Source organism: Canis aureus, chromosome 6 (genome assembly GCF_053574225.1).
Source record: "Canis aureus isolate CA01 chromosome 6, VMU_Caureus_v.1.0, whole genome shotgun sequence".
In the NCBI taxonomy this organism is placed as follows: Eukaryota; Metazoa; Chordata; class Mammalia; order Carnivora; family Canidae; genus Canis; species Canis aureus.
The window spans coordinates 75135614-75147047 of NC_135616.1; the positions used below are offsets into that span (position 1 = coordinate 75135614).

General features: G+C 51.5%; 1 protein-coding gene across 1 annotated transcript; it reads right to left on the reverse strand.

Annotated features, from left to right (window-relative positions):
* Nucleotides 1-5068: 5068 nt before the first annotated feature.
* IL19 (interleukin 19) lies at nucleotides 5069-11046 on the reverse strand. The gene is made up of 5 exons (XM_077899733.1): nucleotides 10780-11046; nucleotides 10555-10620; nucleotides 7982-8134; nucleotides 6971-7045; nucleotides 5069-5546 (listed from the first exon to the last, which is right to left on the reverse strand). The coding sequence occupies exons 1-5, from the start codon at nucleotides 10921-10923 to the stop codon at nucleotides 5451-5453; spliced, it is 534 nt and encodes a 177-aa protein (XP_077755859.1). The 5' UTR covers nucleotides 10924-11046; the 3' UTR covers nucleotides 5069-5450.
* Between the last annotated feature and the right edge of the window lie 388 nt (nucleotides 11047-11434).

Below are 11434 nucleotides of genomic sequence, written 5' to 3' on the forward strand. Positions count from 1 at the left end.
TCCCAGGTGTGGAGGCACCTCGGTTAGCAAGATACCCAAAGGGCTGGCTGGCCCAGGAGAGGGATGGGAGGCGCTGACCTTCAGGCTTCAGGATGTGGAGTTAAAGACCTTAAGACAACAATCAGGGGCAAAATCAAAACCAAAGCCAGAGGGGTCAAGCAGAGGGGAAAACTGACTCCTTGCTCCAGGCTAGAAACAGGGTTACCAAGCAGATGCATTCAAAAAGCAAAGCCAAGGTTTCCTCCGAGAGAGCCACCTCGACAGCTGGGATTGGCTTTGCATCATGCACACACTAATTTATTCAAGGCCTATTTATATCCTGAGTGCGGCCACTCACGGTGTAGCTGCCCCCATACCAGCAAGTCTGGAAAAAAAGAGATGGACACTAGTGGATCTTGGACTTGTCCAAACCTGGAAAACCGCTGTGGGTCCCAGGGCCCACAGATGGGGATGGGGTAGGGGTGGAGACGAAGGAGCAAGAGGAAGATTGTTTTCTGTCCCAGGGGTGGAGCTAGGGTTCTTGGGAAGTTCAGCCTGGGTTGGGGCAGAGACAGGACAGCAGCAGAGCGTGACCGGAGGCTCTTCTGTTGCTTGTAGCACTTACTGAATGCCAGGCACTGAATACTTCATAAAATATGAGCTCATTTTACCCTCAGGCAACCGATGAGGTAGGTAGGACTATTCTTTTCATTTTCCAAATAAGGAAACTGAGGCACAGAATCTTCTTCATGTCTAGGAAAGTAACCGGATGGAGGCATCCAGACTAGAGGCATGCTGGGGCAAACGTCCCTCTCGTACAAGCTGGATTCTGAACCCTCTCGGGGCCCAGTACCTGACCAAGTCTTGTGCCTGCATGGAGGAGGCTTCTTATAGGACACTCTGACCTGCCGAGAGTGGCTCCATGGCCGAGGTCTGAGACTGGGCCAAGCAAGTGGCTCTCAGAAACAAAACTGAAAGGAGAGACTATTTCTAGAATGCTCTAGAGCTCATTCATAACAACTTTTTAAGATTTTATCCTCCCCCAAATCCGTGGGCCAAATTCGATATGCTGGTCCGTGAAGCCACCTCCAGGAAGGAGTTTGTTTCCCCCTCCCCGATCAAGCATTCGTTCTCTGCTGTCTGGGAGGTAGCCTGTGATTTGTCTGTGCGAGGGGTTGTGCCGGGCATGATTGAGGCAAGGTCGGGACAGACCCAGGGAGGGGTCCTGCACTGGGATGGGTCGGTGGCTGAGGAAGGACAAGTGCAAGAGGGTGTCTGAGCAGCAGAGAGATTCAGGAAGACAGGTGGAGCCTGGCTGGGGGCGCAGAAACTGCGAGTTCCCTTTGGGGGTGCTGAGCCGACAGCCTCCTGCAGTGCAGACCGAGGCCAGTGCCTTTTGTCTTGTCTCACTTGCTAGTTTAAAAAACGCAACAGTGTTTTATGGGAAATAAGATCAGAAAAGTTGAGAATCGTTAGTAGCAAGCGTCATTTCAAATGATCCATACTATGGATGATGTTCCGAGTCCTCACAGCGATTCCATGAGGCAGCTCTCTCCTGCATTTGTACCAAGGAGGAAACTGAGGCTCACATGGCCCAAGGTCCTATGGCAAGGGCAGGAGCTGGACTTCACACCAAAGCCTGTCCTCTTATCCTCTTGGCCGATCTTTTGGGCAAGATCACAGTTCTGAGACAGTTGCCTTAAGCAGGCATGGCTGTCAGCGATTTGCTCTGAGATGCAAGGAGAAGAGAGTGTCCTCCAGGGGTCGGAGGACTCATGTGACACATCAGGAGCTGGCCTCTGCTTCTTCGCCTTGTGTTGGCCCCTTGATGAGCGTGTAGCTTTACAAGATTGTTGCTAGTAAGTCCAGGCTCTTTGTCCTACATCTGGGTTTGATGATCTGCATTGCTCACATCCAGCGTAGTAATCCAGGCCCTGGATGATACAGTCTTGGCCAAAATAAAGTGCACCCCCCGCCCCCCGCCCTGCAGCAAGGGGAGAGAGCACAGGAGCCAGAAGATGCCTGGATCTACCGTCTACATCTGCATCTCCTGTCTCTCAGCCCCGCGATTTGAGGCAAGTCTCCCACCGCCCTGGGCCCCAGCTGCTTTCCCTGCTCACTTGCGGATGAGACCCCGATCTCCTGGGCTCCTCTGGGACCCGAGCGGAGCATACGTGTAAGGTGCCTGCCATGGTCCTGCACAGGCCGTGCAGTCCCTCCCTTTTGCACCTAAGCGGTGGAAGGCGAGCCCTAGTGCAAGGTGCAAGGGTGCCTGCGCGCCCGTAGAGGCCCCAGAAGGGATGCTCCGGGGGAGAATTCTAGACTTGGATGCTCAGCAGGCATTTATTAAGCACCAGCTCCATGACGGCGGGAAACCAAACAATGACACAATGCCAGAAACAAAATCGTCACCCTGTACCGGGCCACCCCCCCCCGCCGCCCCAATGGGCTGCAAAAGAGGCAGGGTACGTTCTAGTCTGGAAGGAAAGAAGGGACAGATGCACATGGGAAGAGGACAAAGCGAGACACGCAGACAAAAGATAAGAAGGAAAGAGAGGGTGAGATCTCCTCCTTCCACATTTCTCACCCCCCCCCACCCCCCCCCACCCCTGCCGGGGCCATCTCCTCCTCCTCCTGCTACTGCTTCTGCAACCAGGCAGGTGGAGCTCAGGAGGCCAGGAGATCTCCTTCCCTGCCGGCCCCCCTCCACCTCCACCTCCAGAGGGGGTGTAGGCTGTGCAGGTGTCCATGCAAAACGCATGGGCAGCATTCCAGCCAGACTGAGGGCCCGGGTGCTGGGGCTGGACGCCCCGAGTGTGAATCCCACTTCCACAGCCAGCTGCATGGGCCTAGTTGTGCGTGGAGCCTCGCCAAGCTTCAGATCGCTTCCTCTGTGGGATTCGGGGGGTCGATAACCTTTGCCTTACAGGAGCGTCGTGAGGACTAAGGAGAAAGGAGATGTAAAATCTCCCCCTGGGGGCCTGGCACAGAGTGAGCATGCAGGACGCTGCTGCTGGCCTGATAGTTCTTTCTGGAAACCAGGTTCCCGGCTCTGCTGCTTGTGAGCTGTGTGACTTCGGGTCAGTCACTTAACCTCTCTGGGTCCTGATTTCCTGCGTGGGTTTAAACATCTGTATTGCTAGGATTCAATGCAGTGGCTTTTTTTTTTTAATTTTATTTCATTCAATTAATCTTGCTAGAGGATTGTTGTGAGGATTAAATTATACATCTAGGTATATATTCGTATTATAATACATTATGAGTATTTCAGAGACTGTAGCTACCGTATAAAGCACTATTTAAATGCTTGCTATTATAATCGTTTAGGTTCATCCAGATGATTTATTCAAGAACAGTGAGTTTAACACCTAGTAGGTGGCAGGCAGTGGAGAAACCAAACTATCCTCGCCCTCGTGGAGCTTACATCTGACTCGGGAAATGTAATGTGGGATGCTAGGGAGGCCTGAAAGGGGTATAAGCTGTGTTAAAGGTGGAGATGAGGGTTTCTACTTACATAAGATGCCTTTTAATAAAGGCCTCCAGGAAGAGGGGGTGCAGGCTGTGCAGGTGTCTGGGGTCACCTGGGCCCCAGGGCAGGCATAACAGATCAGAATGCTGTAATGAAGCCGGTCCTGCCCTCATCCAGCTGGCTCAGGATGGCTGTTCCTCCAAGGTCACCTCGCAAAGGCAAAGGCCTCGGCAGACAGTCCCGCTTTCTCTGAATGGCCCATTAACCCCCTCAGGACACAAGGCTGGATTTTTTTTTAACCCTACCTCTGTGTTGGCATGTGTGTGCCCACGGAGTACAAAGGCCCTACGAGGAGAACATGTCTGGTGTGTTGGGGGAACACAGAGTAGGCCCGTGTGGCTGGGTCGGCGTGAGGCCCAGCAAGTGGTCGGGACACGGTTGGAGGGCACGGAGCTGGGGAGGCAGTGTCTGCAGGTCGTAGGGCGCTCTGGACCAGCTTAATGACTCTGGCTTTTAAATGAGCACCCACGGGAGATTGTATAGGGGTCGTTATGCACATTCCAGGCAGCTAAGGACCTAAAGAAATTTAGTGACCTGCCCCAGGCAGCTCACAGCAAGAGGAGCCTTGAGAGCACATCCCGGCCCCTTGGTCGGCACTCTATATCACACCGTGGAGCCCCCACCCTGCTGGGGCTCCTAGAGGGCCCTGCAGCACCCTTGAGGCTCACAGCAACACCCTGAGATGGTGCCACCTTGAGATGGTGCCACCTTGAGATGGTGCCTTCCTTTTACAGAAGAGGACACTGAGACAGACATGAGGAGTTAGTGCAAAGTCCCATGGGACTGGAGCCAGGTCTGTCCGACTGGAGATCTGCCCTGTCCACTAAAGCATGTTCTGTGGGATCTCTTCCTCAGGTAGGAGTGAAGAAAGTGTGCTTCAGCCAGCCAGTGACTGTATAAATGTTGACCCAGGGCAGCACATAGAACGTGCTTGTCTCAGCATCCGGCACGTGGCAGATGCTCCATAAGTGCCAGTTGTTATTGCCACTAACCATGTGAGGAGGGGCCTTCTAGAAGATGGTGCCCATTTGGCCTCTTTCCAGTGGAGCCTGGGCCCAGACCTCTTTACTCAACCTAGCCCATGCCGCGGGCCCTACTTGCTCAGCTCTGTCACCAGGACCATCATCCCACTGTCAGAAACATCCTCCCTCTAGCGCAACATATATACTCATGGAGGATGAATTTAGGGTCAGAGAAGATGTATCCAGGTTGGGGGCAGAAAGAAAATAATAACAGACAGAAACAGAGAAAGAAAGAAGTGGAGTGATGTCAAGGAGCCAGTGGTCAGAAGCCCTGCGTCCATCATCCATCTTCTTGATCATTAGCTGGAGGACAGGGTGCTGGGTGGAGGCTTTGGGGACCCGGTGTGCAGCGCTTCTCCGCACTGACTCGCTTTGGGACTCAGTGATTCTTATCCCTCACTAGCCTCGGTTTCCCTACCTATGTGCATTCCTTAAGGCCCCTTTCACTTCTACTTGTCACCAAGGTTCCTGGACTGACGCTTGCTGAATGAGAAGACACTTCCACTGGCTGGTAGAGAACGGAGTTTATTCAGGGAAGTCGGTCCGTACAATATGTACTACAGGGCACCGCTCCGCTCGCAGCATAAACACGTGCACAATAAATTAGGGGAAGCCCACCCGTGCCCGCCACGATGGCCCTCAGGACCTGTCGACAGATCGGTTTATTATAAATACGACAGGGGACTGTCTGGCTACCTTCGGGTGGGGTCGGGCAGCCTGGGCCCAGCGGTGGGCCTTGCAGCCCCATCCGGGACCTGTTCACACCGGGATCTCTCCCCGCAGTATCCCAGCCCCAGGGGAGAGGATTCTAACCCCGAGAGAGGTCTCTTCAAAAGACCCTCCTCTGCATGAAAAACGGGGCCTTCTCCATCTCCCTCCCTCCGGGGTGGTTCCTCCCTGGGGTGTTAGGCCCCTGTCCGTCAGGCAGCCAGAGTTCCTTGATGATTCTTGTCAATCCAGGCTAGCAAGACGTCAAGCTCTCCCAGGGACTTAATGGCAGCAGACCGGACCTCCAGCTGAAACCAGGCAAATCATCGTAAGAGCCCACCTTTCTAGACTATGTAAATCATTTTCAAATCTTGCCCCGTATTCCAGTCCTCGTGAGCTTTTCCTTTAATCCATCAAGTATATTGGCAGAGCATCCCAAGTTATCTAACAGGCCACCCAAATTGCCTTCCCCATATGAGCAGTTAAATCAAGTTAGCGACTTAGAAACAAAATTAAAAATTCTTCATTCTTTGCCTCTGGTTTTCTTTTCCATGGGTTTTTTGTTTTTTGGTTTTTTATTTTTTTTTTTTTCCGTATGAAAAGAAAAAAAAAAGAACCACACACTGGTCTTACTGGCCAAGCCCTTTGCTTGTTTTCCTTTTCCCATCAGCTGGCTTTACTTGTGCTTTCCGAGAAAGCCTCAACTCCAGTGGGTTGAGGAGCATGCTGGGTAGGAGCACATTGTCCCCATGTGACATGGGCAAGCACTGAGGCCCTAAAGACAAATGTCCTCCCCCACAGTGTCACACAGACAGTTGGAAGCGGAGCTGGAACTAGAACCCAGGTCTCCTGACTTATTCCACCCCCTTGCGGCGGAATAAAGGGAGAAGGTGAGATCCAGGTGTATATCCTGGGGAGCCAGACAGCAGGGAGTCGAGTCCCACCTCCGCTACGTTGCAGTAGTTAAATTGTTTAACCTGTTTGTGCCTCAGGCTCCTGATTTATCAAATGCAGATAATGGTTCGTAGCATCGTAATGAGGAACACGCGTGTTGGTATTTGCAGTGTGTTTGGAAACACAGCGGGTTCATGGCAAGAGCGATACAAGGCTTAGCCATTGTTCTAGTATTAGCCTCCCGACTAGTCAAAGTGCTGGCATCGCTTGGGAACGTGGTTGAAATGCAGAATCACAGGCCTCCCTCCACACCTACCAAGCCACAAGCTGCATTTTCTGTTGGCAGAGTCTCCAAAGGACGCATGGGAGAAGCAGGCTCCTACTCTACCTCTATGAGATGTGCACTCTACAGCCACACATACATGAGCAGCCCTGTTCTGCGTCACCCCGCAGGATGCCGGTGGCAGCTACGGACCACAGTGACACCTGGCAGGCAGCATGTTTGGTGTCCAACAGCTTACAGTTCACCGAGGATCCTTGCTCCCTCTGTAGCACGCCCACCCAAAAGAGTGTGTGCTTTCCCCCCACAACTTAACAGATTAGCTCTGATCCGTGAGGGCAGGAGAAAACCGTGGAGGCGTGATGGAGAAGGGGAGCCCAGGAGGCTAGCAAAGGGGCTAAAACCAACACACTCTTTGCGGACACATAGAACTGGGGAGATGGGCAATAGATACTATGGAGTGAGTGGGCGACTCAGTGAGCAGACAGAAGGGTTGGCCCCGTCTCAGTCATCCACGCCCCATCTCCATCTTGCACATCTCCCCCTGCCTTCTCTTACCTGATCGTAGTTGTCGTGGATGATTCTGGTGGCGTTGGTGGCTGCCTCCCTGCAGTGACACTGCCTCTGCGCCTGCTGTGATCAAGTGGAAGAAGCACTCGTCAGAGGGCCTTTCCACCCAGCCCACTTCTTCCGCCCAAAGAGAGGCACCCTTGTTCCCAACGTGGGTCAGGTGGACAAACTCAGGTTGGAGCTGCAAGGGGCAAGTCACAAGTCACCTTGTGTGTGACCAGGGCTTTTGCTATGTCTGGGTTTATGGCTCACCCGACTGGAAGGGCCAGGAAAGGAGAGACCAAGCGTCTGTCTCGTCACCAATCAGTGAAGGCCGCACCCCACAAAGGTAGGCACGAAATATTTATTGGACTAGTTAATTAATTGATTGATTAAATGAATCTTAATGTAAGTATGGCAGGGATCATGGCTTCTTCTAACAATTTTAGAATCCGAGGCACAGAAAGGAGAGATAATTTGCCACAAGGTCACATGCGTACCCATTGGCAGGGATGGGGCTAGAACCTAGGCTTTCTCCTGGTCCAAGTTTGTGTTGGTTTGTTTGAGTTTGGTTTTATTCCTGCTGTTTGCTTTTAATAGAGCACAATGAATTTATAAGCAACCCGCAGGGATAGACCATGGGATGCAACAACCCAGCTCAGAAGTTAATGGGTTTGGAAACCCCGAAGGACCACAAACAAAGAAACTAAAGAGATGCATATGATTAGCCTGGACTCCTGGGCATGCCTGTCTCCCAGGCCAGCCCTGACATCCCTGAAGGAACACTTTGATATAAGGCCGCTCCAGGAGGATTCTCCATGAGGAAGTGGGGTCTGATGAGGTATCAGCCAGGAGGAAGCCCTGAGGAATAGGTTCTGGACAGTCTGGCCCTCATGGATGACAGGGCAGGGGATTTCCTGGGAGGCCAGGAACCACTTCAGAAAGCCTGAGTGGAACCAGCATGTCCTGGGCTCGCCCTGGGGCTGTCAGGGAACACAGAGTCCTGATGTGACCACTCACGCATCGTTGCAGAGCCTTGTGCATGTAGAGGAAAGAGTTGGCAATGCTGCTGATTTTCCTCAAGATTTGGGGGTTCAGCTCCTGATGGTCCTTGAATACTCTGTCCACGTAGAATGCCAGGAGGTTCTTGGTCATGCAGCATACGTCTGAGGGCTACAGATACAAATTAGAGAAAACCCCCGGGGGCCCTCTTTTACTGTCTTAGAGACCAAAGCAAGTCTTTGTAGGGGCATCAAGGAACAAAATAGCTAAATCAATTTTTTTTATAAAAATTCATATTGGTCTCAGAGTATCCATGTCCTCTCAGCACATCAAAGATGCTTATGACGACGGCACTGGAGAGAGATGGCAGCTCCTCCTTCTTTATGGCCAGGAAATAAAATAGCAAGCGATGGAGCCCAGGCACAGTCTCGAACTCTCTCTACTGCATCCCAGCACATCATCACTAACTTCAGCTCAAACCCTTCCAGGAATTCAGTGTCTTCTCTTTGAAAGGACCCATGTCTGAGCAGCCTTCTGGAAAAGGACTTCCTTATGCTCTGCCGCCGTCCACCCCCGGCACTCTCTCACCCCTCAACATGCACATTAAGACATGCGTGTGAGTATCCGTCTCTGTGTGCACGGGGCACGCACTGGCCACGATTCCTTCCGTGGCAATGACATCGTGTTGGTCCTGACCGCCCTGCTCCCCTCACCATCCCAGTCTGTCCTTTTGAACCTGGCGGGGATCATTTGAACGGAGCTAAGATTGGCAAGAGTGGAAACTGTTCACAGCTGCAGCAGTGGGCGAGTGTGCAGCTGGCAGTGTGCACATCTCTCCAGGGGGAGGGGGGAGCCTTAAATTCCCAGTACACAGCTCAGAGCAGTTGGCCAGGCTGAGTTTCCTTCTAGCAAATTACAGCCTGCCCCAAGCGCCAGGGAGCTGCTCTGCAGATTTAGGGTTCCGTCTGAGAAGGGAGGGGTGTGAAGCGGGATGGTGCATCCATCTCCGTCAGCATTAAAGCAGCAGAGGCTCCTTGGCCCCTCAAGCAGCCTCTCCTAGATGGCAAACTACTTGTAATGCAGAACCCTCCTCCTCCTCTCCTGCCGGTTCCCTTGACCAAGGCAGCAAAAAGTTGCACACCTTTGTTTTATCAGGGAGGGAGGGAGGGAATATGATAAAGACTTGCACCCTCATTGATGCTTAGGCCACATCAGCCATTTCTAGACCTAGAGAGGAGAAAGCATCTGGGGACAGAGAGGGCTTAGGGGTTCAACCACTGGCTCAACCACAGACTAGACATTTTCTCGCCCAAGCTGTCAATTTGCTTATTTGAAAACGGTGGTTTCAGGAGTACCTGGGTGGCTCAGGGGTACCTGGGTGGCTCAGTCAGCTAAGCATCTGATTAAGCGTCTGCCTTGGGTTGAGGTCATGATCCCAGGGTCCTCCCTCTCCCTCTGCCGCTCCCTACCTTGTGCCCTCTCTCTCTCTCTCTCTCAAATAAATTATTATTATTTTTTTAAATAAAATGATGATTCTGGAATAGGTGGCCTTCCAGGTCCCTTCCAGCTGCACTCTCCTATGAGTCTGTCATGTGGTTGGCTGGACTAGTACTTAGTAAGTAGCAACATCTACTTACAACAAATAGATCAAGCCCAACACTGCCTAGAGGAATTATCTTGCTCAGAGAAGCCAAAAGAAAAGAGAAAATAAAAAAGTAACTCGTTGCAACTCTCCTTTGCGCTCTGGCAGATAAATAACTGAAAAAAAAAAAAAGGATTTTTCTAGAATGCTTACAAGCACTAGGAGGAGCTCATTTTTAAGGGCACTTTTCAGTGGCCCCTTTTGTAAATTCTTACCTCGTAAGTCAACTATTTTGTAACACACTCAACATCTCTGGAGGGTTGGACTCATCTCTTTAGCGGCTTTCCTGCCTCGCATTTTTTATTGTAAAGAACATCACGAGACAATCTTTCAGAAAGATCCTGTGGTCATGGAGTCTTTGGCTCAAAAATCTACAGTGATTCCTTATTGCCATATCACAAGGTCAAGGCTCCGCCTGACTTTGAAGGTTCTTGGTAAGATGACTCCAGTGTATTTCTCCGCTTCATCCTCTTCCGCTCACCTGACTCACTTGCACACCCCTCACACCACAAGCCTGGCTGCCTCGCTGTCTCCTGACACACCGTCATTGATCTCACATGTAATTTCCCTGATCTCCAAACTCCTTCCTCCTTGAACCACTGACCCACAGCCAACTCAGCTTTTAAGTCACTGCTCATTTTCTCAGCTCCCCCGTGAAAACCTTCCAGAATCACCCTAAGCCACAGAGAACCTTCCTCGGTTTGAGCGTGTGGCACCCCCAATCCCTCTCTAGGTAGGTGGTGCTTCTTCGATTCCTCCTAGGGGTCTCCAAGTCCCTGAGACACCAGTGTGCCCTTGCACATCAGCTGGCAAATGAGAAACCAGGAATATTCAGAGAGCACGCGGGAGATGGGGAAGGAAAAGAAGACAGGGTGGGGATTTCTTTCTCAGACCAGGGCTGCTTCACCATAAAAATAATAACACAAAAAGAGCAGATGCGGGCCGATACCTTAATGCTATGCAGGGTCTCCGATATGGACAGGATGGTGACATTTTGGAAGGTGTCCTTAGCTTGCTATGGAGGGAAACACAAGGACAGACAGACACAGGCAATGAGTACTCCATGTCCCCCCTGAAGACACAGAGGATGATGAAGAGGAGCTTACTCTTCAAGTTAAGACGGAAGGTGAGACACGTCCCCTTGCCCACACCGTCACCCTCAACCCATACTCACGATGGTTTTTTTGATTTCTTGGAAAGTCTCTTCTACTGGGTGGATGTCCATGGAAATCAGACACCTCCTCAGACCTCGGGCACGCACTGACCACAGAAAGACCATAGCAGCCACGAGCCAGAGGGAAACTCGCTGTGCCTTCATGTCCTGCAGGAAGGGGTGGGAGTCAGCTGCCCAGCTTAGAGGGGAAAGCAGCGGAGACCCCAGACCAAGATCCCCTTTGGACCGCGCAAGGCAAGCCAGACAGCCACCAATAAAACAAGACCGAGCCTTGTGGAGTTCATGGTCATGTGTCTCCTCCTCTGGTTTTCTTGAATCAATTGAATGAGACCTCTCCCTCCCCCTGGTGCCCCCACCTTCGCCCCAGAAAGCACAATACAGTGCTCTCTCAAGTCCCAGGGAGTCTATTTGTGTGGATATCACTCCATTATGACTCAACATGGCTCATTTTTGTCAACAGTGGTGAAAAGCATTGTTTTTAATAAATTAAATAGGAAAAACAGTGTTGGTAATACGCCCTAGGAATTAGGCAACAGATCTAAAAAACCCTAAAAGCACATTTGGTTTTTTATGTTTGCTCCTGAAATAGGAGACACTCTTTTATTATAAACCCCTGATGTGTATCTGCTTAAAATCGTTTGTCTGAAGCCAACTC

What these genes read in the sequence shown, in the direction of transcription:
- IL19 (XM_077899733.1), bottom strand. Translation starts at nt 10,923, where the DNA reads ATGAAGGCACAGCGAGTTTCCCTCTGGCTCGTGGCTGCTATGGTCTTT. An exon ending in AGACCCTGCATAGCATTAAG is followed by an intron (nt 8,135 to 10,554) that starts GTATCGGCCCGC and finishes TTGTATCTGTAG; the next exon opens with CCCTCAGACGTATGCTGCAT. An exon ending in TCCACGACAACTACGATCAG is followed by an intron (nt 5,547 to 6,970) that starts GTAAGAGAAGGC and finishes GCCTGGTTTCAG; the next exon opens with CTGGAGGTCCGGTCTGCTGC.